The 24517-nt window shown below is 54.2% G+C and overlaps 2 protein-coding genes and 2 long non-coding RNA genes across 10 annotated transcripts; 2 read left to right on the top strand and 2 right to left on the bottom strand.

Annotated features, from left to right (window-relative positions):
* Positions 1 to 331: 331 nt before the first annotated feature.
* Positions 332 to 5817, bottom strand: GNB2 (G protein subunit beta 2). Its single transcript, XM_001505062.7, has 10 exons — positions 5389 to 5817; positions 3006 to 3151; positions 2759 to 2797; positions 2532 to 2638; positions 2142 to 2205; positions 1896 to 2058; positions 1735 to 1801; positions 1198 to 1399; positions 890 to 1106; positions 332 to 810 (listed from the first exon to the last, which is right to left on the bottom strand). Exons 2-10 carry the CDS (start codon positions 3060 to 3062, stop codon positions 704 to 706), a joined length of 1023 nt encoding a protein of 340 aa, XP_001505112.1. The 5' UTR covers positions 3063 to 3151; positions 5389 to 5817; the 3' UTR covers positions 332 to 703.
* An 80-nt stretch (positions 5818 to 5897) lies between these two features.
* LOC111776195 (uncharacterized) lies at positions 5898 to 9796 on the top strand. The gene is made up of 3 exons (XR_002812165.2): positions 5898 to 6212; positions 6760 to 6877; positions 7921 to 9796. It is a non-coding gene; the product is annotated as an uncharacterized lncRNA (long non-coding RNA).
* A 2783-nt stretch (positions 9797 to 12579) lies between these two features.
* Positions 12580 to 24203, top strand: ACTL6B (actin like 6B). 7 transcript variants are annotated; one of them, XR_002812163.2, is made up of 14 exons: positions 12580 to 12709; positions 13176 to 13252; positions 13457 to 13622; positions 13912 to 14012; positions 18155 to 18252; positions 18921 to 19015; positions 19081 to 19187; positions 19888 to 19977; positions 20129 to 20190; positions 20304 to 20418; positions 20533 to 20613; positions 20713 to 20808; positions 21001 to 21104; positions 23913 to 24191. XR_002812163.2 is itself a non-coding variant. In XM_005598632.4 (14 exons), exons 1-14 carry the CDS (start codon positions 12685 to 12687, stop codon positions 23991 to 23993), a joined length of 1281 nt encoding a protein of 426 aa, XP_005598689.1. In that variant the 5' UTR covers positions 12580 to 12684; the 3' UTR covers positions 23994 to 24203. The 7 variants fall into 7 exon arrangements, 6 of the variants coding, with proteins under 6 accessions (XP_005598689.1, XP_070086883.1, XP_023511128.1 ...); XM_005598632.4 differs by having other exon boundaries at positions 21018 to 21104; positions 23913 to 24203; XM_070230782.1 differs by having other exon boundaries at positions 20897 to 21104; positions 23913 to 24203.
* On the bottom strand, positions 22930 to 24388 carry LOC138916981 (uncharacterized). The gene is made up of 2 exons (XR_011424274.1): positions 24273 to 24388; positions 22930 to 23126 (listed from the first exon to the last, which is right to left on the bottom strand). It is a non-coding gene; the product is annotated as an uncharacterized lncRNA (long non-coding RNA).
* Between the last annotated feature and the right edge of the window lie 129 nt (positions 24389 to 24517).

The following is a 24517-nucleotide window of genomic DNA, read 5'->3' as shown; positions in this document are numbered from 1 at the left end:
CGGGGGGAAGGGGGCCTTAAGGATGAGAGGCTCTGCTCAGAGTTGGAAACTGAAAGAGCTGTGGGCAGGGGGTGGCTACAGCCTGACCAGCCAGCCTGACCCAAAGAACCCCGCCAGACTAGGGGGTTGGAGGGCTGGGCGTGTGTAGGGACACCTATGACCCTGCTGGGCAGAGAAGGTCCTCCTGCCTGTGACTTCTGCTTTGGTGTGAGGAAGAGTAGGGTCTCCTCTCTGGCCCGGTACTTGGTGGGCCCTTCCCCCCCCTCCCCCCGTCTGCCCTGAGGGACAGAGACCTGGAATGAGGAAGATACAAGCAAGGGTAGAGACCAGGTACAGAGTTGGAATTGGTTCCTTTATGGAAAAACTGAAAATATAATAAAAATTAAAATAAAACCAGTTTTAAAAAAGCCAGCCCCTGGAGTTTCCACCTCCTGCCTCTGGCCCTCCAGAGGGATGAGGCCCCGACCCCAGGGCAGCAAAAGGACGAGGGCTTTTTGCCCCTCCACTTCCCCCGTTCTATCCCCATCTTTATCTCCACAGTGGGGGCCCCGGGAGGAACCAAACCTGGGTAGGGGAGCAGGGACCCAAGGCCCCGTGGCCCGGGGAGGGAGACTCGGCGTGCACCCAGCCCCAGAGCTCCCGGCCTGTAGTGTGGGCGTGGGCAGGGCCCCTCCTGGCCTGGGCCCAGTTGGGGTCGGGGCTGTTAGTTCCAGATCTTGAGGAAGGAGTCCCAGGAGCCTGTGGCCACAGCCATGCCATCGTCAGTGACCCCGAGGCAGCTCACGCGGTTGTCGTGGCCAGCGAGGACACCTGTAGGGGGTGGGCATCAGAACTCCCCGGGGCCTGGGTTCCCGGTCCCCGCCCTCCCCCCGCGGCACTCAGCGCTCACCAGCACGGTCACCCTTCATGGCATCCCAGATGTTGCAGTTGAAGTCATCGTAGCCAGCGAGCAGCAGCCGGCCGCTGCGCGAGAAGGCAACAGAGGTGATGCCACAGATGATGTTGTCGTGGGAATACATAAGGAGCTCCTGGTCGGCCCGCAGGTCAAAGAGGCGGCAGGTGGCGTCGTCAGAACCCGTGGTGAAGGCATAGCCATTGGGGAAGAACTGCAGGACGCAGGACCGGAGTGGGATGAGGGCACGGCTTAGGGCCACGGGCTGTGAAAAGACAGCCAGCCCAGCTCGCCCCAGAACTTACAGCCACGGCATTGATGTCGGACTCGTGGCCAATGAAGGTCTGTCGGCACATGGAATCCCGTACGTCCCACAGCTTGATGGAGGCGTCGCAGGCACCTGACACAAAGGTGCGGCCATCGGGGGCCAGTGACAGGGACATCACATCGCCACTGTGTCCAGCAAAACCCACCGTCTGCTGGCCTGTTTCAATGTCCCACAGAGCACTGGAGAGGTGATAGGAAGAAGGAAGGGATCAGAATGGGGGGCAGGACTGATCAGTGCCTCCCTGCCCCTCTGCCCTGTGAGCACAGCACTGATAGAGCCTTGGGGGAAGGGGCACTGGGAGCCACTGGGTCACAGAAGTCTGCTCTTGTCCCAGGTCGGGTGGGGGCCCCTTCCCCCTCCTTCCCACCACAGGAGAGGGAAGCTAAGGCATTCAGAGTGAGGGCTCCGTCCTGCCTGCTCAGGGTGTACACTATGCACTGAGAGCACTGAGGTAGCGGCCCCCCGGCAGGAAGCGTGAACGAGCCCCAACTGCCTAGCCCTGGCAGGGCCTCACCAGGTGGTGTCCCCAGAGCTGGTGATGATTTGGTTGTCATCCAGGAAGCGGCAGCACGACAGGTACCCTGGGGAAAGGGGCTGGTCAGCCGGATCTCTAAGGCAGGGTAGCGCAGCCCCTCCCCCTGCAACAGTGCCTGTGCCCTGCCAGGCCTCTCTCACCAGTGTGGCCAGGCAGCTCCCGGCTGACCCTGACATTGCCCTCACGGGTCTTGAGGCTGTAGATGGAGCAGATGTTGTCCAACCCCCCACAGGCCACGAAGTTCCCTGAGGGCGCGTAGGCACAGGTCATGACCCAGGAGGAGCGCAGTGGGATGGCATGGACCTAGGGAGGAGGGGCGATGCCCAGGGTCAGAGCCAGCCAGGGCCTGCAACCCAGCCCAAGCTGGCCTCAGGCACCACCTCTACCTTGTTGGTGGTGTAGCTGTCCCAGATGATGAGCTTCCCGTCCTGGGAGGCGCTGACCAGCAGCCTGTTGGAGAGTGGCAGGGGAGATAAGGAGGGGTCAGAACCTGAAAGCCCTTCAGGAGACAGGTCACCCTCTCCTCCCCTCCCATCTGGTAGGAGGCCCCTCTGAGAACTCCCAGCAGCAGCCCCGAAGTTCCCGTCAGTCTGGTCCTGTTTCCTATCCCCTGGGGATGTCTGGGAGTCCCGGTCTTCCTAAACTCGGCAACATGGGGATCCTGTTCACCCCACCAGATCTGAAAGGCTGCCCCCTACCCCTGCCCACTCCGCCTGCTATAACCTCAGCCCCAGGCAAAACAAAAGCTCAGCTCACAGCCCCAACCACATACGTACCTTGAGTCTGTCCCCCAGTGCATGGCATAGATTTTTGCCAGGTGCCCACGGAGGGTCCTCCGTGTCCTCATCTGGATCCTCCCCACTGGGTCCAGCCCAGCTGTGATCTGGAGATGGCAGCAGAGCGGGCTCAGGGAGGTTCAGACCACAGGGGCCTCCCAGGAATATACCTGCTCAAACCCTTGCTCCTTCCCCAAAGCCCCAGTGCTGCCCTGGGTTATTCTCACCTGGGTCAGCGTTGAATCCCCACATGCTTTTCGGGCATCCTATGACATGGCAGAACCAGTCAGAGTGAGGCAGGAGAGAAGATGGGAGGGGGCCAAGAGGACGGGAAACAGGAGACAGGCGAGTGGAGAGGATGAGACAGTGAGAGATTAGGGTACCCGCACCCACCAAAACCCTCCGCCCAGCCTTACACACAAGCCACCTGGCCCTACCCACTCAGCCTCCCCAGCCCGCCGGCCAAGCCCTCACCCGGATCTGGTTCCGGAGCTGCTCAGCCTCCTGTCTCAGTTGCTCCAGCTCACTCATGGCGCCGGGCCCGTGGGGCGGGGTTGGGGGCGGCTGGGGGCCGCGGGACGGGGGCTGGGGGAGGCAGCTCCTCGCCGCTGGCCCGAGGCCTGGGGGATGCAGGGCTGACGTCAGGCCCAAGGCCGCGGGGGAAGAAGTGGGGAAAGGCGGGGTGGAAGCGCGGCCCGGAAGGGGTGAGCACCGGTCCAAGGGGGGAGGGGGCGGCAGAGGTGGCCGCGGCCCGGGGGCAGAGCCGGGGTCGCTGGCACAGGCGGGATGTTGCCGAGGAATAGCTGACTTCCCCAATCTTCCTCCCGCCCCCCGGAAACGGAGCGGGAAGTGCAAGAGGAAGCGCAGGGGAAACCCCTCCCTCGGACAGCAGCCCGGGCGGGACACTCGCGGCAGGAACTGGGGGGGGGGGGGGGGGGGGCGGGGAGAGTCCCTTCGAAAACAGACCTGGCGTCCGCCCGGCCCGCACCGGCACCGCCCTCCTAGCGCCTAATTTTAAAAGGGGCGGTGCCTCTTTAAATTCACCCCCACACGCCGCACACCCTCCACACACACCCCCGGCTTCGACTGGGGCGGGGGGAGACCAGAGGGGGAAGCTGGGCTGTTCGTGGGGTTGCCTAGGCAACCGTCACCCGGACTGAGAGCACCTCATTGGTGAAGTGCCCCCACCCTAGCCCAGTTGCCAAGGCAACCGCATCCACGGCAGAGACCTGTAGGGTGGGTGACCCCACCCCCGGCCCCATCGCCCCCGCCCGACCCAGCCTCCCGCCCCTCCCCAGAACCGGCCAGGGTGGCTGTTTACAGGATTTGGGAAAAGCCGATTGGGCACTAATAGGTTCGGGACGGCTCACCCCGGATAATCCCCGGGCCGGCTGCGTCCCATTAGCCGCCCGCGGCGGGTGGCGGCGAGGGTGGCGGGGAAGGCAGCCCCGAGCCGCTGCTCCCTCCAGCGCCGAGCCCGCCCGCCCCGGCGCGCCCGCAGAAAGCCCGTGGGAGCGGCTCTCGAGTAATTAGGGCTGCAAGGAGAGGTCCCCGGCACCGAGGAGCGGAGCTGCTCTCTCCCAGGCGCCGGCGGGCGGCCCCAGGCGGCCCGGCCCCTGCGCCCTCGGCACCCCAGGAGCCCAGCCCGCGGCTCCGCGCCGGGGCCCCAGGGGCCGGGCTGGCTGCGCTCCAGGGCCCCGAGTCCTGCCCCCGCTTGGGACACCTGTGTGATCCGGCCATGCACACTGCACTCTGCCGACCCAGCGTCCCCCACCCTGCTCCCACTTCCCCCAGGCCTTGGGCGTTCCTCTTCCCCACTGACATTTCCCCTCTGTCAGTTCAGCTTTCTACGCCAGCACCAGGGATGCCCCCCCAAAAGACGGGAGGCAGAGCCCCCCACGCCACCTCCCGAGCGCCGGACAAAGCCCCTTCCTTCCAGCTGCCGGCAGCCTAGGCCGGGCGGCAACGCCAGAGGCCAGGGGCAGAAGGAAGCAGGCCAGGAGGAAGCCGCTGGGGGCGGGGGCGACGCTCCCAGCCCTCAGTCCCCATCACCCTTCAGGGCCCCCTCAGGGGCCCCCGGGTTCTGGGCATACAGCGGCTGGGGCCCCAAGAAGAACTGGGGGTGCCACCGCCTCCGCAGGTCCGGCGGGGCGAAGGGGAGGGGACAGGGAGGGTCCCCGGATCTGGCAGCTGGAAGGCGCGGGCCGGTGCCGCGCTGCGATCGCAGTGGGCCTGGCCCTCCGGCCCCCTCGACCTCCATTTTGCCCAAAAGAAAGCTAGGCGGGGGGCGGGGGCGCCGGGGAGCTGGGCTTGAGGTTACGACTTGTAAAGGAAATAGGGGGTCGAGGTCTCCGGTCTAGGAGAGTGGGGCCAGAAAACACGGGCAGAACCCAAATCGAGGGTGGAGCCGAAGGGAAGGGTGGCCTCGCGGCCTTGCTGCCTCTCTGAGGATTCTGGAGTTTTGCAAGGCGAATGCCGGCGGGGGTGCGAAATGGGAGGACACGAGGGGTGCTACCCAGGGGCAGGAGGGAGGGGGGGAAGGGGGCGGGCCGGGGCCTAGAGAAAGCCCCGAATTTAGCCCCCCAACTTCCCAGGGAGCAAGAGGCAGGAGGGGCTGGGCTGCGGTCTGGGGTCAGGCAAAATGCCCCAATGGTGCAGGGAGTGGGTGCATTGAGGGCGAGGGTCCCCCAGTTCCCCTTCCGGGTTTGGAAGCGACGGGGCCAGAGGAAGGGAGGGGAGGTCTGGGGAGTTACGTCCGCTCCCAAGAGGCCAGACCGAAGAGACAGAAGGCAGAGAGGCTCCCCCGACGGGAATTTGGGGCTGGGGGGATGAGAACTCCTTTTGTCAGCGGAGGTACCTGTGGCGGTGGGACTCTGCGAAGGGTCGCTGGCGGAGCGTGGAAGGTCCTGTCTTCCTCCGCGGCGGAGGCGGCAGCGGCGGCAGCGGCGGCGACGCGGATGGATTTCCTCAGTCACCCCAACTCAACCGTCCAGCGCCGCTCTCCCCAGAGCGGAGGGATCCCGCCCGCCAGTGACGCGGCCGTCGCCGCCGCGCCCAGGGCCCGGCTGGGCGAGACCAATTACTGAGTGGGGGGAGGCCGGAAGGGAAAATACCACTTAAGGGGCAAAGTTTGACTCTGTCGCGACAAAGAATTACTCCACACTATTTCGACACAAAACGGACCAAAATAAATGCTTTGCTTCCCTAAAAGGGGCAAGACATCCCCCCTGGGACTGGCAGAGGTGGTACCGGCATAAGGGAGGGCGAAACCGCTCGCTGGTCACGTGACCTACCCTCCCGGATTGGGCGGCTCCAGACAGGGAAGGGGAGCTCGACGCCCCAGTTCTCGGTTTGGCCACGCCCCCCGCCCTGGTGAGACCACGCCCCCCACAGGGGGCGGATCTAGAGAGATCCCGACCGGCCCGCGCCCCGAAGGCTGCCCAGGGAAAGAGCAGTGAGCAGGAATGAGTGGGGCACATTCCTGAGCTCCTACTTATTTAATTCTCATGGCAGTGCTATGAAGTACTGGCATTTCCCCCGCTTTATAGTAGTGGAAACAGATTCAGGGTCGCAGAGTTGAGATAGGAACCAAGGCAGCTTTAGCGACTTTACTGTGCAATGATATCAATACTAGCTTCTTGATGAACTCCCTGTGGACCATCCCTGGGAAGGGGTGAGAAGGTAAGTTTAGCCTCAGTTTCCACATCTGTAAAATGAGAGTGTTGACAGCTACATGCCCTGCGATACACCTTGGATGAGGTGCGATGAGATCCCCACGGAGTGTGAAAATGCTTTGGAAAGTTCGTCAGTGAATAGTCTTCCTTGAGTCCTCCTGCAATTTAAAAGCAAAACTATCAAAATAGACACTTTTCATTTAGTCTCTGCTGAAGGCATTACAAATAGTTTTCAAAGCACGATTTTTAAAGGAAATAAGAAAGCCCCCTTTGCAGTCATGCACAAATTCCATTTGTGTGCACTTACCAATTCAATGATATACTAGCAGTAGACAATATATGCCTGTTAGACAGAATTTGGAAGGAACCTGATAGATAATTTGCTTCAATTTCCTCTCAATCTACAGATAGGCAAAGTGACTTCCCTAAAATTACTTAAAAACTAGCAGCCTAGGACTAGAACCCAATTTTGTTAATCTCTGTGGGGCATCTGACACTGCTTCCTCTCACTTTGGTTTCAGTGCTAATATACTTCCTTGTTTTAACTCATTCAGCAAATATTTATTGAGTCCCAGTGATGTATCTGGCGCTGTCCTAGGCACTGAGGATACAAACGTGAACACGTGCACCCTCTGCCCACCGGGAGGTTACGCTCTGCAGAGGAGACAGATGGTAAGTGATCGCTAAAATGACAATTAGCGCTGGTGGCTTGGAAGTGCCATTTACTGAGAGCAGAACATTTGGGAGGGGACACATTTAGGGAGGCAAATCAAGAGTTTTAGGTTGGACGTGTTAGGTTTGAGGTGCCTAGGAGAGGTGCAAGGAAGAATGTCCGGTAGGTGGCTGTTGGAGCAGGGCTGGGGCTCAGCAGAAGAGTCTGAGTTGGAATAGAGCCTTGGGAAGGTGTGGCATTTTAGAGCCGATGAAGTCATAAAGAGGTTCAGGGAAAAGACAAGATGGCCTAATACCAAGCCCTGTGGAACTCCAACATTAGAGGTCAGGCAGAGGAGAACAAGCTGCCAAAGGAGAAGCAGAGAGCTAAGAAAAAAGTCAGGAGAATGTGGAGTTCTGGAACCCAAAAGGAAAGAGGCTTCCAAGAAGGGAATGGGCAACTGTGTTGAGTGAGTGCTGCAGAGATGAAGCAAGACTGGCCTGGGAAGTGCCCACAGGATTGGAAAACGTGGAGGCCCCTGGTGGATGCTCTGCTTGCAGTGGGCTGCAGGTGAGTGGGAAATGAGGCAGTGGAGACAACCGGAGTGGCCAAGGCTTTGGGAATCTTGGCTTGGAGGGGGTATAGAAAGTGGGGCAGCAGTGGGAGGAGAATGTAGCGTCAAGATGTTTGTGTTTTGATGGGAGCTACTGGAGCTTTTTTAGATGCTAATGGGAAGGACAGCAGGGAGAGAGAGGTGAAGGATGCAGACAAGGAGGAAATGACCAATAGATGGCCAGTTTCTCTGAGGAGGCAAAATCCCTGGGGCACATGTGGAGAAGCTGGCTCGGACAGGTCATGGGACACTTCCCCCTTCCTCTGACTGTTCTTTCTCAGGCTTCTCCTTGGCCTTCTCCTCCTCCTCAGGGCACTCTGTAAACGTTGTTTTTCCCAGGATCCCAACTTCAGCCTCCTCTTCTCACTCTCCATGTTATTCACTGGTGACGTCATCCATTGCTGTGACTTTACCCCTTAGTTGCTGTAACTCTCAAATCTCTATCTCTAGCCCACGTGTCTCTCCGCATGTGCAGACTTGGTGATTGTCCAGCTGCAGGCTGAAGATCTCCATCTGGATGCTCACGGTCGGTGGTGTGTTGGAGTCAGCTCGTGCCAGCTCAGACCAGCTCACAAGAGCCCATTGTATACCTCTCTTCCCAACTCCTTGTTCAGTGAGGTCACGTTGATAGTAGTAACTTGTCATTGTCATGGTGAGAGTGTTCATACCATGGAAATCGGCAAATACTTCAGATCGGGGCTCCATCTCCTCAAAGAGTTGTTGTTAAAACATTTACTGAACACCGCTGTTCACAGATGTCTTACACTCAACATATTCGAAACTAAATTAATCCTTTTCCACCTCACCCCACCCTGCCCAACCCTACCCCTTCTCTGAATCTCTTGGCCCAGTTAACAGCATCCACCATCCAGCCAGGAGCTTCTCACTCCCTCATTCCCCATATCCAAAGGATAGTCACTAGTTAGGGTATAGTTAAAACTGCTATAACAAAGAGTCCCAAAAATTCAGTGGCTTAACTGACAACCCCAAAATACATTCTCCAGGACTGCGGGGGCATCTCTGCCAACCTCAACATGTGAGTTCCATCTCTGTGTCCAGTGTGGCCCAGGCAGCTCCCACTGTTGTGTCTGAATCTCATCTATTGGGAAGGGGAGAGGGGTGGGGTGGAAGCACAACTCCTTTTCTGTTTAAGGACACCACTAACTTCTGCTCAGAAGTTGGCCAGATGCAAGGAAGGCTGGGAAAAGTAGTCTGTAGCCATATACCCAGCTAAAACGTTTTTCATAAAGAAAGATGGAAGATGGCTATTAATGTAAGGCTAGCGGTCTATGTCATCGGTGGACACATCTTGTCAGTGCCACCTCTCAAATTTTGCTTCATTCCATCACTTCCACTGCATGCCGAGCGCTGTTTCCTGGCCTCTAGGATAGTCCCTCTCTAATCAACCTACCAAATAGCTGCCGGAGATATCTTTCTAAAATGCAAATTGGATCATATAACTTTGTTTTTAAAAGCCATGCAGTAGTTCCCTATTGATTCCAAGAGAAGGGCCAAACTTCTTTGCATGATGCATGGGCTGGGTCTTGTCAGAATGCCTCCCACCCCCACTCCAGCTCAACTGCCTTGTCAGCCAGGAGAATTCAGGTCATTTTCTCAGGCTGAGTTTCCATATTGCCTGCCTGACCACACTGTTGCCGCCCCACTGCAATGCTGGCTCCATTCCCACTGCAGCCTCTACTGGACTATTCATTTCTGGCCACTTGCCACCTGCACTAGGGGCTTCCTGTGAAGCCAAGGCACTTGGTTTTTCTGGCATAGGGCTGGATAAGAGCTCACCCAGCAATGAACAGACCCTCACGAGCTGCCCAATCATTTCCAAGGTGTGGAGCCTGAGGGTCCTGACTTACCACTTTCAATGTCATTACCAGGTGCTCAGCCAACTGACTGTGGGCCTGGAATGTGGGAACCTCCAGATGCCTTTATTGAGTTAGTCGTTTGATCATCTACCTTCCAGGAGAGACGTTAAACTCTGTGAAACTCACGGGAAGCTATATGGGCCAGGCTAGTCCCAGTGCCTATCGGGTACTTAGAGAGCATCTATGAAACGAATAGAAGCAGGGCAACATTTCCCCCAGATCGATACTTTTTGCATGCCCCAGTTCAAATCTCAGCTCTATCACCTAGCAGCTGAGTGACCTTGGGCAAATCACTGAACCTCTCCATGCCTTTGTTTCCCCTGCAAGATGGGGATAGTGATCGAGTCATTATGAGGACTAAATGACTTAGTATTTGTAAAACATTTATAACAGTGCCTGGCAGAGTAGATGCTTGTGTTTGCTAAATAAAAATAGAGTTCAGGCGTGAACAGGTTGGTCTTTGACTACTTTTCCAGTCTCATCTCCCCCTGACACTGCTCTCTGCCACCAGCTCATAGCCAACTCTCCTTCTAGACTGAGCTCCTAACTATTTCAACATATGCCAGAAACATTCATGTCTCTGGGCCTTTGCACATGCTGTTTTCTGTGTGGAAGACCTTCCCCACCTTGTTCACCAGTGAACCCCTATTCATCCTTCACAGTTCAGTTCAAACTTTACTTCTGGCAGCCTCCCTGGACTCTCAGAGACAGGTAGCCCCTTCTTCCCCTGGGCCTCCATTTCACCCCACTTTCATGCATGTCTGAGCTCCTCACTGCACCAAAACTCCTTGAAAGCAGGGCTATCTCTTATACACCTCAGTATTCCTATGCCTCTTGGAAGGCCTGGCACGCCGTGGGCATAAAAGATGTTTGTTGAATCAATGAATGACGAATGAAATATATTTATAACCTTCACTTTAGCCACTTCCGTAATACAATAGAATATCGTGTCAGATCCCATGACAAGTGAAAATGCACCACAGTTGACCAGGAGGTGCTGTAATTAGCCGACTGTCGCTGTTCCACCAGCTAGGAGAGGAAAATTCACTTCCCATTACCAAGTAGACTACAGATTTCCAACTTATGCATAAAAATATGAAAGCCTCAAAAACTCCCCAGGGACATTCTTAGGACTCAGTGTTTACCGAGTAGTCCTGCGTGCCCAGCTCTTAGCCAGGGACTTGACTGTGGCATCAGACTGAGTCCTCATCCCTATACATGGGGACCGTGATGCTTGGAGAGGAAGACAGAGGTATTGTGAAACAAGGTCATCTCTCAACTGGCTGAGAAGAGGTGTGAGTTCTAGTCCTGGCTCTGCCCCAGTGGGCTGTGTGACCCAAGTGCCTCCATCTGGGGAAAACCCTGTAAAATCCAGGGTTTGGATCCATGATCAGTAAGGTTTCTCCCAACTGGGGCAGTTTCTGAATCTGAGAGGCTGAGTGGGGTGGGGGAGGGATGTAGTAGTGGGAATTGACAAGATGAACTTACAGGGGAAGGGAAGCAACTCATTAAATGTCAACAAAAGAAGAGTTGCAGGCCGTGAATAGAATCACTTTCCCCTCCTCCAGTGTTCACTTAACCCTCACCTCCCATTTAGAAAGGTGAATAAATACAGGCGCCAGAGGTTTAGGGGCTCATCCAGTTCATCCAGGCCTCAATTTATAGAGAGGTCAATGACTGACCTAGGGTCACTCAGGAATATTTCAGTTTCCCAGCTCCTGAGTCAGCGCTCCCCACTACAGCTCACCCCTTCCCCTGCAGCCTGGACTCCTCCAGTCTGGGGAGCCAGGCAGGACTCTGAACCAATCCTGTGCATGTGAAATGCCACCATTGCCAGTGGGTAACCAATGAGCCAGCTCAAACCTTCTGTCCTTTGGCTGGGGATGGGTGGAGTCCCTTCCAGAGTGGGCATCTGGTGAGCAGAGACCCTTCAGGGGCATGCAGCTATCACACAGTACCCTCTTCTTCTGCCGTCTCTGGTCTTAATGTTCCCTCTACCCCCAAGCAAGTAGGTAGGAGAGCCCTTAACACATGTATTCACATGTACCTACATGCATACATACATATGCACATGCACACATATATCGACACACATAAACACACACACACAGGCACACACCTACACAGCCTCACATAAGAGTCTCACAGCTAAGCAAGGCTGTCAGAGCTGCTCCTTCGCCTTTGCTGTCAAAACTGCTGTGGAGGTGGCATCATGCCAGGCGCCTAGGAGAACCGAAGAGCCAACTAGTGGAAAATGTACTTGCTTGATAAATGCCTCCTGAGGAGAGCAGAGGAAGAGAGAGGGCAGGGGAAAGGAAGCTACAGCTGGGCTAGCTGAGCGCCCATGTGTGAATGTGTGTACACGTGTGTATGTATAAGGCCCAGGCACCAGGGGACCAGTGGCCCTCAGAAAGACAAGGGTGGACCAGCTCCAGTGGCATAGTGGTTAAGTTCCGTGTGCTCCACTTCAGCAGCCCTGTTTGGGGGCATGGACCTACACCTGGACCTACACCACTCATCAGCCAAGCTGTGGTAGCAACCCACATATAAAGTGGAGGAAGATTGGCACAGATGTTAGCTCAGGGCTAATCTTCCTCAAGCAAAAAAAGAGGAAGATTGGCAACAGATGTTAGCTCAGGGCTAATCTTCCTCAAGCAAAAAAAGAGGAAGATTGGCAACAGATGTTAGCTCAGGGCTAATCTTCCTCAAGCAAAAAAAGAGGAAGATTGGCAACAGATGTTAGCTCAGGGCTAATCTTCCTCAGCAAAAAAAAAAAGGACAAGGGTGGAATGAAACAGGGGAAGATGGAGACTCACCTCCTCCTTCATCCCTCCTCTTTCCTTCTTCCTTTCCCTCCCTCTCCCGGTGATTTCATTCAGGCCTGAGTATGGCAAACCTTGCTCAGGACCCTGAGAATGGAGGACTCTGCAGGACGATGGCGCCCCACCCTCGACCTCATTTAAAAAAGCAAGGGAGCAGAGGCCCCATCAGTCACCCTGCGGAGTCCTGGTCTCTGGATGGACAAGGTCTCCATCTCTTTCGTTTGTCTGCTCTCTACCCGCCTATCCCTAAGGGCCAGTCTGGATGTCCTTGCCATCCTCCGCCTAATCCCCTCCTGGCTGCCTAACATTGAGGCGTCTACGCCTTTAAAGCAGCGGCCCCAGGCCGGGTTATTGTCTCGCCTCGCAGCCAATCAGCGGCGCCGTTGGGGGCGGGGGATCCGGCCTCCCGATTGGCCGCCCCGCGCCCCGCCCCGCCCGCAATCCCGGGAGCTGTCCGGCCGCCTCGGTGCTGATCCCGCCGCCGCCCACGGGCCGCGAGCAGCGCTGAGGGCACTATGAGCGGGGGCGTCTACGGCGGAGGTGAGTGAGCCTCCGGCTTCAGGCTCCCCAGCCTGGCGCGGCCTCGCCCGCAGCCCTGCGCCCCGAACCCGTGCGACCCAGGCTCTGGACACCCCGGGGCCTGTCACCTTGGCGCTCGAGGGGGTCCAGCCCGGGATTTGGGTCCTGCGCCACTCCTACCTTCAACCCTCCCGGGACGCTCGCGCGCACCGGGCCCAACCTGTCCACCATTCAACCTACTTCCTCCCAGTCCCCGGCTCCTTCCTTCCCAGCAAGGAGAATGGCCCGAACAAGGCCACAGGGCAAGAAGGGACTCTGGAGATTTGACCCCCCACTCCCAGGACCCGGGACTCCAGGCCGAGCTCCCACCTGCCCCGGCTGGCTTTGAAGGTGGCGAGACTGTGGCTCTGCCCTGACCTCCTCTCAGAACTATCCAGGGGGAGAGATTTTGGGAGAGGTCCCCTCACACGCCTGTCTCCCCGCACAGATGAGGTGGGGGCGCTGGTCTTTGACATTGGCTCCTTCTCAGTCCGCGCTGGGTACGCTGGGGAGGACTGCCCCAAGGTGAGCCTTCCAGCCCCTTCCCCAAATCCTAGGGGCTCCGGACTCCCCTCCAGGCTTTCCAATGACCTGGAGCTCTCAGAGCCCAGCGAAAAGCTCTGTAGAACGGGAATGTGGGAGTAAACCCAGGGGCGGGCTGAGGGCCTTGCCGAGGTCCTGGATCGGGGCAAAAGATTGATCCCTTTTCCTGCCCATCCCCCGTTCCAGGCTGACTTCCCCACCACGGTGGGGCTGCTGGCCGCGGAGGAGGGAGGCGGGCTGGAACTGGAGGGGGAGAAAGACAAGAAAGGGAAGATCTTTCACATCGACACCAACGCCCTGCACGTGCCTCGGGATGGAGCGGAGGTCATGTCGCCTCTCAAGAATGGCATGAGTAAGGAGTCCTCACACACCGTCTCCTGACAAAGACTGGGAGCACCCCACACCCACGGAGTCTTCCTTGCAGCTGCCCAAGTCCCGGGGATCCCCTCACTTCTTCCCACAGCCACCTGGTTCCCAACCCAGAAGACCCACATCAGATTCCTGGGAAAGGGGGATTTCCCGTGGAGCTAGTCTTCCTTCTCCTCACCTGAACTTGGCCTCCCTCCTCCCTTTCCCTCCTGTCCCCGGACCCCTGCCTGCCTGCCTGTCTTCATTTCTTCACACTGGTCTCCTGGCCCCAGTCGAGGACTGGGAGTGCTTCCGTGCCATCCTGGACCACACCTACAGCAAACACGTCAAGTCCGAGCCAAACCTGCACCCAGTGCTCATGTCAGAGGCCCCGGTAAGTGTCTCCTTGTCTCATCCACCCCCTAGTCCAAACCTAGGATGGAGCACCTCCTTTCCACAATTTACCTCGCTCCTCAGGCCGCTGCCATCAATCACTCCACTTGGCTTTTCAGACTTTCCTTCCAACTCTATCATCTTCAACCACTTTCCTTCCTCCCTGGTTGAATCTCCATGCCTCTCTCCTCCTCCTGCAATAATCTACTCACCCTTCCCAAAGTTGGCCTTATCCACTGCCCTTTTTTCCTCCCAAAGCCCTTTTTTGACCTTTTAACTTAAAATTTTTGTCAATATTGTATATGCACATAAAAATCAATTTTCTTTAAAAGTAGGTTAAGAAAAAAACTGCCATTCTCACCCTCCTTCCATTTCCCCTTTTCTAGACGCAACTGCTTCTCTCTTTTGGCTCATTTTTTTTTGTCATTTCCTTTCATATCTCTAAATATCACACTTAAATAGCTGCTTGTGGATTTTTTAGTTTTAGGCATTATATATGGATTTCCCACAATAGAAAATGAAAATTTAGCTCTCTTTCCTCCCCCAGTCTGCACACATATTTCTCATTCCCCGTCTTTAAGTACAGTTGTATTTTCAGTTTCTTAAAGATCAATATTCAGTATTTACACTCTTATTATTTTGTATGGTAATCAGGGCCGAACCAGGCAATAAATTATGGTTACTTTTGCTTTCTTAAACAACTTTTTGTTTTTTCTAGAACTGAAAATTGTCTTGGTTTTTATTTTGCATAGTTTTCTATCTACTTAATAATGTGACCCTAAATTATTTATCATTTATCTATATCTTTTCTAAAGACGTTAATTCCTTTAGGTATTCTATCAATTTCATCTTCTTGAGGAAATCTCTCCAGGAGCCCACTGATCTGCTCCATTTTGCACTAGTTCCCTTCTACTCAGAGGACATAGCTATCATCCTGACATCTCCATTCACCATCATTTTAGGGAATCCCTTTGCCTCTCTCCTGTGTTAGAATTCCTGTTTCCTGTATCTCATGACTCCTTTTCTTGATTCACTCCCTTGTTTTCATGGAGCACATCCTCCAGTAACTGCCTTAGAAAGGTCATGGGAGGTAAAATTTTTGAGACCTTGCATGGCTAACTTTGGTTGGATATCTTAGCTGGGTATAACACTCCAGGTTGGAAATCATTTTTCTTCAGAATCTTGAAGGCACTTCTTCATTGTCTTCCAGCATTTATTGTTGCCATCAAGAAGGTTGAAGCCATCTAATTCCTGATTCTTTGACGTAATTTTTTCTCTTCCTGAAAGTTTATAGAATTTTCACTTTGTCCTCAGTGTTCTATAATTTCACAATATTATATTGGTTTATTTTTATCCATTACTCAAGACACTCAGTATGTCCCTTCAATCTGGAAACCTGTGTCTTTAATTCAGTGAAAAAAAATTTAATTACTTATTTGATGATTTATTTCTCTCAATTTTCTCTGTTCTTTCTGTTGTGAAATCCTATTATTTGGATTTCGTACCTCCTGAACTGTCCCCTAATTTTTTAATCCTTTCTCCTCTCTTTATCTTTTCCTCTAATTCTCAAGATATTCCCTCAAATTTATTTTTCAACTCTTCTTTTAAGTTTTTCATTTCTCCTCTTGTATTTTTATTTTCCAAGAGGTCTTTTTTTGTTTCATGAATGTAACTTTTTAGAGCATCCTATTCTTCTTTCATGGGTGCGATATCATCTGTTATCTCACTAAGGGTATTACTTGTTTTGTTTTTGGAAGTTTTCATCTCCCTGTATAATTTCTCTTCTTCCAAGGTGCTTTTTTCTGCCCTTATTTTGGAGCCTCCATCTCATTTTAGAGATATTTATCAGATTTCTGCAAATCTTTGGTCATCTGCTTATGTTTAAGTGTGGGGGACCAGCTTTTTAAAGCTGATTGGAGGCTGTGTGGGGCAAGGGACTTGTTGACTGCCATCTCTGCTATAGGACGATCTGACTGGGATGTTTTCTGAGCAGCCTCTGATAATTGGCATCTTTAGATTTTTTATGTAACCCACCCTGAAGACAGGCCTGGCCACCTCCTTTCTGGGAGCCAGGTGAGGGAATATGGCTGATGTTCTCAGCATTCAATAAGCATGGCATCACTTAATTCCCCTGTTTTTAGGGTCCTCACTCGCAACTATGTCAAGTGTCCCACCAGTTCAGAGACCCTCAGTTTTCTTCTCTCCACAGAATAAACTTCCAGTCTTCTGCTGGGTTGGGGTGGGCAGTAGCGCAGTGACATGGTGTTGGGAGATAATTTAGGGATCTGGTACTTGAATAGCTTTAAACAATATTATTTTAGCTTTTCCTTTCCCTCTGCTTCCAGAGATACCTGAAACTACCAATTCCTGATCCCTGTGAGGATTCTGCAATTTAACACAGGTTGTTCCTGACTTTTTCCACCACCAGTTTAGGAATCAGCATTCTTGAATCTGTTAAGTCAGTTACTGCTCACCTATCTGATTTTCAACCTTCAAAAGTTTGTTGGGGCTGGCCCTGTGGCCGAGTGGTTAAGCTCACACATTCTGCTTCCATGACGTGAGGTTCGTCAGTTTGTATCCTGGACACAGACCTCCGTACTGCTCATCAAGCTACGCTGTAGCAGCATCCCACATAGAAGAACTAGAACGACCTACAACTAGGACATACAACTATGCACTGAGGCTTTAGGGAGGAAAAGAAAAAAATGAGGAAGATTGGCAACAGATGTTAGCTCAGGGCCAATCTTCCTGACCAAAAATTTGTTGCTATCTACTCCTTTCTTATTATCCCCAACCCTTGAGGGTGTATGTCTCTCTCTCTCTTTAGGTAAAATTCATATAACATAAAATTAACCTTTTTAAAGTTAACATTTCAGTGGCATTTAATACAGCCACAATGTTGTGCAACCATCACCTCTATCTAGTTCCAAAACATTTGCATCACCACCAAAGAAAATCCATTTTCATTAAGTAGTTTCTCTCCACTCCCCTAGCCCCCAGCCCTTGGCAACCGTCAATCTGCTTCCTGTCTCAATGGATATATCTATTCTCGATCTTTCATATAAGTGAAATCATGCAATATGTAACTTTTTGTGTCTATATTCTTTCACTTAGCACAATGTTTTCAAGATTCATCCATGTCGTAGCATATATCATTACTTTATTATTTATTATGACTGAGTAATATTCCATTGAATGGATGTACCACAATTTCTTTTTCCATTCATTCATTGATGAACATTTGAGTTGTTTCCACTTTTGGCTATTGTGAATAGTGCTACTATGAGCAGTTGTATACAAGGACTTGTTTAAGTACCTGTTTTCAATTCTTTTAGGTATATAAGTAGGAGTAAAATTGCTCGCTCATATGGTAATTCTATGTTTAACTTTTTGAGGAACTCCCAACTGTTTTCCACAGTGGCTGAGCCATTTAACCTTCCCAGCAGTAATGTACAAGGATTTCAATTTCTCCACATCCTTTCTAACACTTGTTATTTTCTGTTTTGCGTGCACATGTGTGTGTGTGTGTGTGTGTGTGTGTGTGTGTGGTTTATTAAAAATTATCATCACCATCCTAGTAGGTATGCAGTAGTATCTCATTGTGCTTTCAATTTGCATTTCCCTAATGGCCAACAATGTTAAGCATCTTTTCACATGCTGGTTGGCTTTCTGGGTTTATGTCTTTTTAAATTGCCCCTTTATTATAGTTTTGCTGGGATCTTGGAAGGGAATAAAATTAGATGTTTGCATTCAATCTACCATTTTTACCCAGAAATCCTCTTCCCCAGCTTTCTTGCCTGAGATGGTTAGAATGAGGAAGAGGGATGTACTGGGGGCTGGGAGGAGCCTGAAGAGTGTATTATACAATAAAGAGCAGTGGGCCAGGAGTCAAGAAACTATGACTCTAGACCCAGCTCTACCAAGAGCTTTCTGTGTGATCTTGGGCAAGTCCTTATCCCTCTGTGAGTTATGTTTTCTTCAGCTGGGTTTGGATTATGATCTTTAAAATTCTTTATAGTTCTCACATTCTAAAGGTCTAGGTGAGTCAAGGGGCCTGACCTGTGTGTGTGTGTGTGCATGTGTATATACCTGCATCTGTGCCTCTCCCTTCCTGAAGCCACCCCTCCTGCACTTTCTCCCCAGTGGAATACACGGGCCAAGCGGGAGAAGCTGACAGAGCTGATGTTCGAGCAGTACAACATTCCTGCCTTCTTCTTATGCAAGACGGCGGTGCTTACCGCGTATCCTCTGGGTTGAACGGCTGTGCCTGGGTGGAGGGCCAGGGTGGGGTGCGTGGCCCACTGAGCTGGGGGTTGGGCCTGATTCTTTGGAGATCAATGTCCTGGATGGGCAGGCACCCCCTTGATCCCCATTAGAGTAGAGGGCCCCTGTGGGCTGAGTGCCTTGAACTCCAGAGTGGCCAGGTCATGGGCCCTTTCCCATTCCTTGGATCAGGCTGAGCAGAGAGAGAGAGAGAGTTGGGCCAAGTAGACAGCAGGGGCTGGCACTGGAGAAGGGAGGGAGAGGTATATGACACTGAGGAGTTCCCTTCCCAAACAGCCAGTCGGCATTTATGTTTTTAAGGATTTACCTTGCATTGAACCCTGTGCTAGGCACTGGGGCCATATGGCCCCTACTTTCAGGGAGCCCCTAGGATGTAGAACCAAGACTAAAGAGAGACTGGGAGCTCAGAAGGAAGAAACAGAGGAAGAAGTTGTGATTCAGACAGGGAAGAAGGGACAGGGGTCCCAGGAGCCTTTCTCCAGCAGATGGGTCACAAACCAGAAAGAGAGATTTATTGACTGGGAATGGGCGAGACCTGGGAGAGCAGAGAGTGGCCAAGCCAGACCTGGACTCCAGCCCCCTCATTTGCTGCCGCTGTCTCTTTGACCTACCCATCCCACGCCAGCTTTGCAAACGGACGTTCCACGGGCCTAGTGCTGGACAGTGGGGCCACCCACACCACCGCCATTCCAGTGCATGATGGCTACGTCCTGCAGCAAGGTGGGGTCTCGACAGGGGTCAGGGGTGCCTTGGGGAACCATACGCTGACACTCCTCCCCTTCCAGGCATTGTCAAGTCGCCTCTGGCAGGGGACTTCATCTCCATGCAGTGCCGGGAGCTCTTCCAGGAAATGGCCATTGACATCATCCCACCTTACATGATCGCAGCCAAGGTGAGGCCTCTGGGGAGTCCTGGGCACTCACCCTATGACTGGCAACCCACTGACCCATCAGGTATCAGAGCGGGGAGCCGCAGGGCCCCCAGAGGACCCTGGATCCGGTTCCTCAGTTAACATCAGTGCATCAGAGACGCTGACAGACTGAAGGATGTGGCTGATGACACACAGCTAGCTAGTAGCAGGATGTATGAGGGCCAGTGTGGTGCGTTCTGGCATCCAATAGACCCAGGTTCAAGGTCAGTCTTTACCATGTAAAAGCTGTGTGACCTAGAGCATAAGACTGAATCTCCCAAGCCTCAGTTTCCTCTCCTGTAAAGTGGAGTAACAGCGCATACAGCAGCTGTGAGCATTAAATGAGACACTGCAGGCAAGGGTCCCCCCTGGACCCCCACATGGAACATGGCCGGGTACAAGGCTGTTACCTTAAGATTCTGGTCTCCCAATGTATTCCCCAGGCCCTCAGCTTTCTCTGACCAGGCACTTCCAGATCAGCTACACACGGGCATTCACGGGGAAGGTTCTCCCCATTCTCTCTCCTCCAATGGGGAAGGGAGAGAAACACCCTTTGTGGGCGACAGCACAGAGAAGCCAACACCCATGAGCACAGAGCCGAGAGTGCTAGGAAAGCAGGGATGGTCAGGGTGGGCCCGCAAATGTGGGATGGGGAAGGCGCTCATAGGCTGTGCCCCTACAGGAGCCCGTACGGGAGGGCGCCCCCCCAAACTGGAAGAAGAAGGAGAAGCTACCTCAGGTTTCCAAGTCCTGGCACAACTACATGTGCAACGTGAGGAACTGGAGAGGATCCCCTGAAACACCCTGCCTCTCCCCAGCTACTAGTCCCCTGCCCTGTGTAGAGGGGAAGGGAGGGAGGCCCTGCGGGTGGGCTGGGAGGCTGAGGAGGGAGCCTGGGCCCTCACTCCTCCCTGGGTTCTCAGGAGGTGATTCAGGACTTCCAGGCCTCCGTGCTGCAGGTCTCAGACTCTCCCTACGATGAGCAGTGAGTGGGGCCCATGGCTAGGCGGGTGGGCGAGAGGGCAGAACTGGGACTCAGGGGGCACCTCTGGTCCTTTGGGAGCACCCCCAGGCAGAGTCTTACTCCTTCCTGGGCAGGGTGGCTGCACAGATGCCCACAGTGCACTATGAGATGCCCAATGGCTACAACACAGACTACGGCGCTGAGCGACTCCGCATCCCTGAGGGCCTGTTTGATCCCTCCAATGTCAAGGTTGGGCTGGCTGGAGTCTCCGGATGCTGGGGTGTGGGGGAGGCTAGGAAGGATCACAGGGGATCTGGGGAGATGGGGCAGAGGATACAAAGCCCAGGTCGCCTTTCTCCGCAGGGCCTGTCAGGAAACACCATGTTGGGTGTGGGCCACGTGGTGACCACCAGCATCGGCATGTGCGACATCGACATTCGCCCGGTGAGGCCCAAGCCTGTGGCTGGGCAAAGGGGCCCAGACGTAGGGGGGAGACAGGGAGGGGCTGTACCCTGGGGGCTCACTCCTCCTCTCTGCCCTCAGGGCCTGTATGGCAGTGTCATTGTCACCGGGGGGAACACGCTGCTCCAGGGCTTCACTGACAGGCTCAATCGAGAGCTTTCCCAGAAGACCCCACCGGTAGGAGCCCACCCCACTTCCCCACCAGGACCTTGGACCTCAATCCTGGCTTAGCCCCTTGAGACTAAATTCTTCCTCCTTCCCCAAGGAGCATCCTGGCCACCAGAGCAGACCCTCTCCCCCTATGGCTTCCCAGTCTTTCCCACCCCCAGCCCTGTCCCTTCCCAGAACCCAGGCGTCTGCTTCCCCCAGCCCCTATTTCCCCTCAGAGCATGCGCCTGAAGCTCATCGCCAGCAACAGCACCATGGAGCGCAAGTTCAGCCCCTGGATTGGGGGCTCCATCTTGGCCTCACTGGTGAGAGGGAAGGGTCCTGGCCTAGTGCTGAATGTGGGAAAGGGGAAGACCCAAGACAGCCCCGCCCTCTTGCCTCCCTCCTCATTCATTCATTCAACAAGCATGTCTTTTTGAGAAAGGGCGGTCAGTGCTCCCAGAAGGGTAAATACTCCATCAGGACACAAATCAGGGAGCAGAAGGGACAGGAAGCTGGAGAGGTTGGTTGGGATGGGATTGTGGTGGCCTCGTGTGCCAGGAAGAGGCAGCCACGGTACTCAGTTAGCGGAGGGGAGACACTGAAGGTTTGGTGCAAGGCGATGTGACAGTCATGAGCATGTTTGGGAAGACTACCTCAGGCTTGAGTGTTTGGGGATTGGGGTACATGCTGGACTCAAGGGGACCTTGCGAGGAGGCTCCTTCTGTCACCCTGGAGTCATAGGCTGGGTAGCAGTGGGGATGAGGTGGCGAGCAAAGGGCAAATAGAGGGGAGGCAGGCGGCTTGGTTCTGGGGCAGGAGGTGGTGAGTTCAGTCCGGACCGGCTGCAGGGGACGTTGAGCGGGGAGCTGGAGATGCAAACTGCATCTGGAGTGTCAGCCACACAGAGGGGACAGCAGGGCCATGATAGGACAAGGAGGACATCCACTGGAGGAGAATCCCCTAAGGAGACAGAAACAGGGGTCAGAAAGTCAGGAGGCTGCCAGCCTGAAGTTAGCTCGGGGCTAGGAGCGTGTGAACCACACCCAGTTATTGCGGGCGTCCTGTGCGCCTGATGTGGAGCCAGCCTGACGTAGTCCCTGCCTCCAGGAGCAGAGACGGTCTAGAGGCCAAGACCGTTAATAGGGAAGTAACCACGAAGTGTGAGGGTGTTCTTTCAAGGGAGGACCTGATCTAGTTCAGGGGTCACTGAAGGGCCTCTAAGGAGCATTCAAACTGAGATGGGAAGATTGAGTAAGAACTCACGAGGCCAAGAGAGAGAGAGGGTGCTGGGACCACGGGGAGGGCAGGCAAGGCCAAAGGTGATGGGCAGACATGGTGGCTCTGAGTGCGGGGAACTCACATGGGCTGCAGAGTGGAGAGTGGCTTGGAGAGGGCTGCTGTGGTCTCCACTGTGACGGGTTCAAGAGGAATGGATGTCGGGGGTGGAACTGGGAGGTCCAACCGACAGAATGTGGACATTGTTTAGATACAAGAGGTGAGAGGGAAAGAGTCCAGGACAAGGCCCAGGACACCAGCTTCTGGCAGCTCTGTCCGATGGGGACATAATGGGAGCCACATATGCAATTTTTTTTTTTTTTTAAAGATTTTATTTTTTCCTTTTTCTCCCCAAAGCCCCCCGGTACATAGTTGTGTATTCTTCGTTGTGGGTTCTTCTAGTTGTGGCATGTGGGATGCTGCCTCAGCGTGGTCTGATGAGCAGTGCCATGTCCGTGCCCAGGATTCGAACTAACGAAACACTGGGCCGCCTGCAGCGGAGCGCGCGAACTTAACCACTCGGCCACGGGGCCAGCCCCCACATATGCAATTTTTTTTGTTTTATCAAGATTGGCGCCTGAGCTAACAACTGTTGCCAATCTTTTTTTTCCCCCTGCTTTTTCTCCCCAAATCCCCCCAGTATGTAGCTATATATTTTAGTTGTGGGTCCTTCTAGTTGTGGAATGTGGGACACTGTCCAGTGTGGCCTGATGAGGGGCACCATGTCCAAGCCCAGGATCCAAACCGGCAAAACTCTGGGCCGCTGAAGCGGAGCACACGAACTTAGCCACTTGGCCACAGGGCCGGTCCACATATGCAATTTTTAATTTTCTAGTAGCCATATTTAAAAAGAGTCCAAAGAATCAGGTGAAATTAAGTTTAAAAGATGTATTTTACTTAATCCAATATATTCAAAATATCATTTCAATGTGTGATCAATATAACAGCAATTGAGATATTTTACATTCTTCTTTCTGGACTTAGTCTTCAGTATGGGGTGTGCACCCGGACTGGCCTCATTTCAAGTGCTCAGTAGCTGCAGGTGGCGAGTGGCCCCTGTATCGGCAGCGCTAGTGTAAAGGTGAGAAAGACCAAAGAAGCAGGTCTGGGGGAGGCCTGAGGGAAGACGGTGACCTCTGGCACCCGCACCCATCGAGGTTTGTACTGGAAACAGGCGAGGGGTGTGGTTTTAGCGCATGAGCAGAAGCCACGGGAATGGATGAGCTGGTCCAGGGTTTGTTCTGTGAGCCAAGGAGACAAACAGGGGCAGAACCAGGGACGCAGACATTAACTTTAGGGCAGAGACAGAGCAACCATCAGAGAAGGGACAGTCTGAGATGCCCAGTGCAGGAGACCCTCAAGGAGAAAGTTGCAACAAGTGTGGGGGGCGGGGCCCAGAGAGAAGACAGCTCCATCTAGAGGTTAGGTGGTGCCGGAATGGTGAGGGTGGAAGAAGGATTTTTCTGGGGAATGGAGACTTGACAAGTTTGTGACCCTTGAGAGAGTGACAGAATACCTGGTGAAGGAGGAATGTGTGTGTGTGTGTGTGTTTGGGGGGGTGTTGGGATGCTGGTTGCCTGGCCCGGGCAGACAGGTGCTCAGTAACTACTTGTTGAATGACTGAATCGTGGACTGAACGATATCAAGAGGAGTATTCACCCTTTGAATATGAAGGGGGGGACGGGAGGAGGGGGCGGGGAGGTCGTTGCGGGAGAGATGTGGGACTGAGAGACGGGAGAGACCAGGAGGAGGGTTTCAAGGAGCTGAGCCTGCTGGGGTGTAACGCGGGAAGGCGCACACCCCCTTCCTCCAGGGCCGCCCTGACCCCTGACCGCCGATGTTGTCCCCCTACCCAGGGCACTTTCCAGCAGATGTGGATCTCCAAGCAGGAATATGAGGAGGGCGGGAAGCAGTGCGTGGAGCGGAAGTGCCCCTGAGGGCGCCCCCTCCCCACCCACAGGCCCGTCTGCAGCCGGGCGGGAGGGGATGCAAAAGCAAGGCGAGAGGGTTTCACGGCCCGGCCTCCGCAAGCGCAGATCGAAGTCCCCTAACCCGCATCGCCCTCTTCTCTTTCCTTCCCCTCTCGTTCTCTTCGATTGTGATGTTTCTGGGTTGAAAGGGAGTAAAAATCTTTTAAGAAAAAAAAAGTCTGGGCTCCCTGGATGTGGGGAGTGGGGCAGGGGTCTGGGGGGAGGCGAGGGGAGGGCCACACCTACATCCGTTGGTGATCCCACAGTGGACGCCGGGGCGAAGTCTGAGGGCCAGGCCGAGCCCCAGGAACCACGATGCCTCAGCCGTCAAAGGGGCCGCGATCCAGCGTGGATCACGCAGCGAGGACCCGGCAGAGTCGCGCGAGACCACCGGGTGGCGAGGAGCGGGAAGGGGGCGCAGGAGAGAGGATGCAGACGGAGGGGCGGGGCCGGAGGTGGGGCCTGGAGTGGGCGGGGCTTCGGGCCTCGGG

This window comes from Equus caballus, chromosome 13 (genome assembly GCF_041296265.1).
Source record: "Equus caballus isolate H_3958 breed thoroughbred chromosome 13, TB-T2T, whole genome shotgun sequence".
In the NCBI taxonomy this organism is placed as follows: domain Eukaryota; kingdom Metazoa; phylum Chordata; class Mammalia; order Perissodactyla; family Equidae; genus Equus; species Equus caballus.
This window is presented reverse-complemented; position numbering and strand designations above follow the sequence as displayed.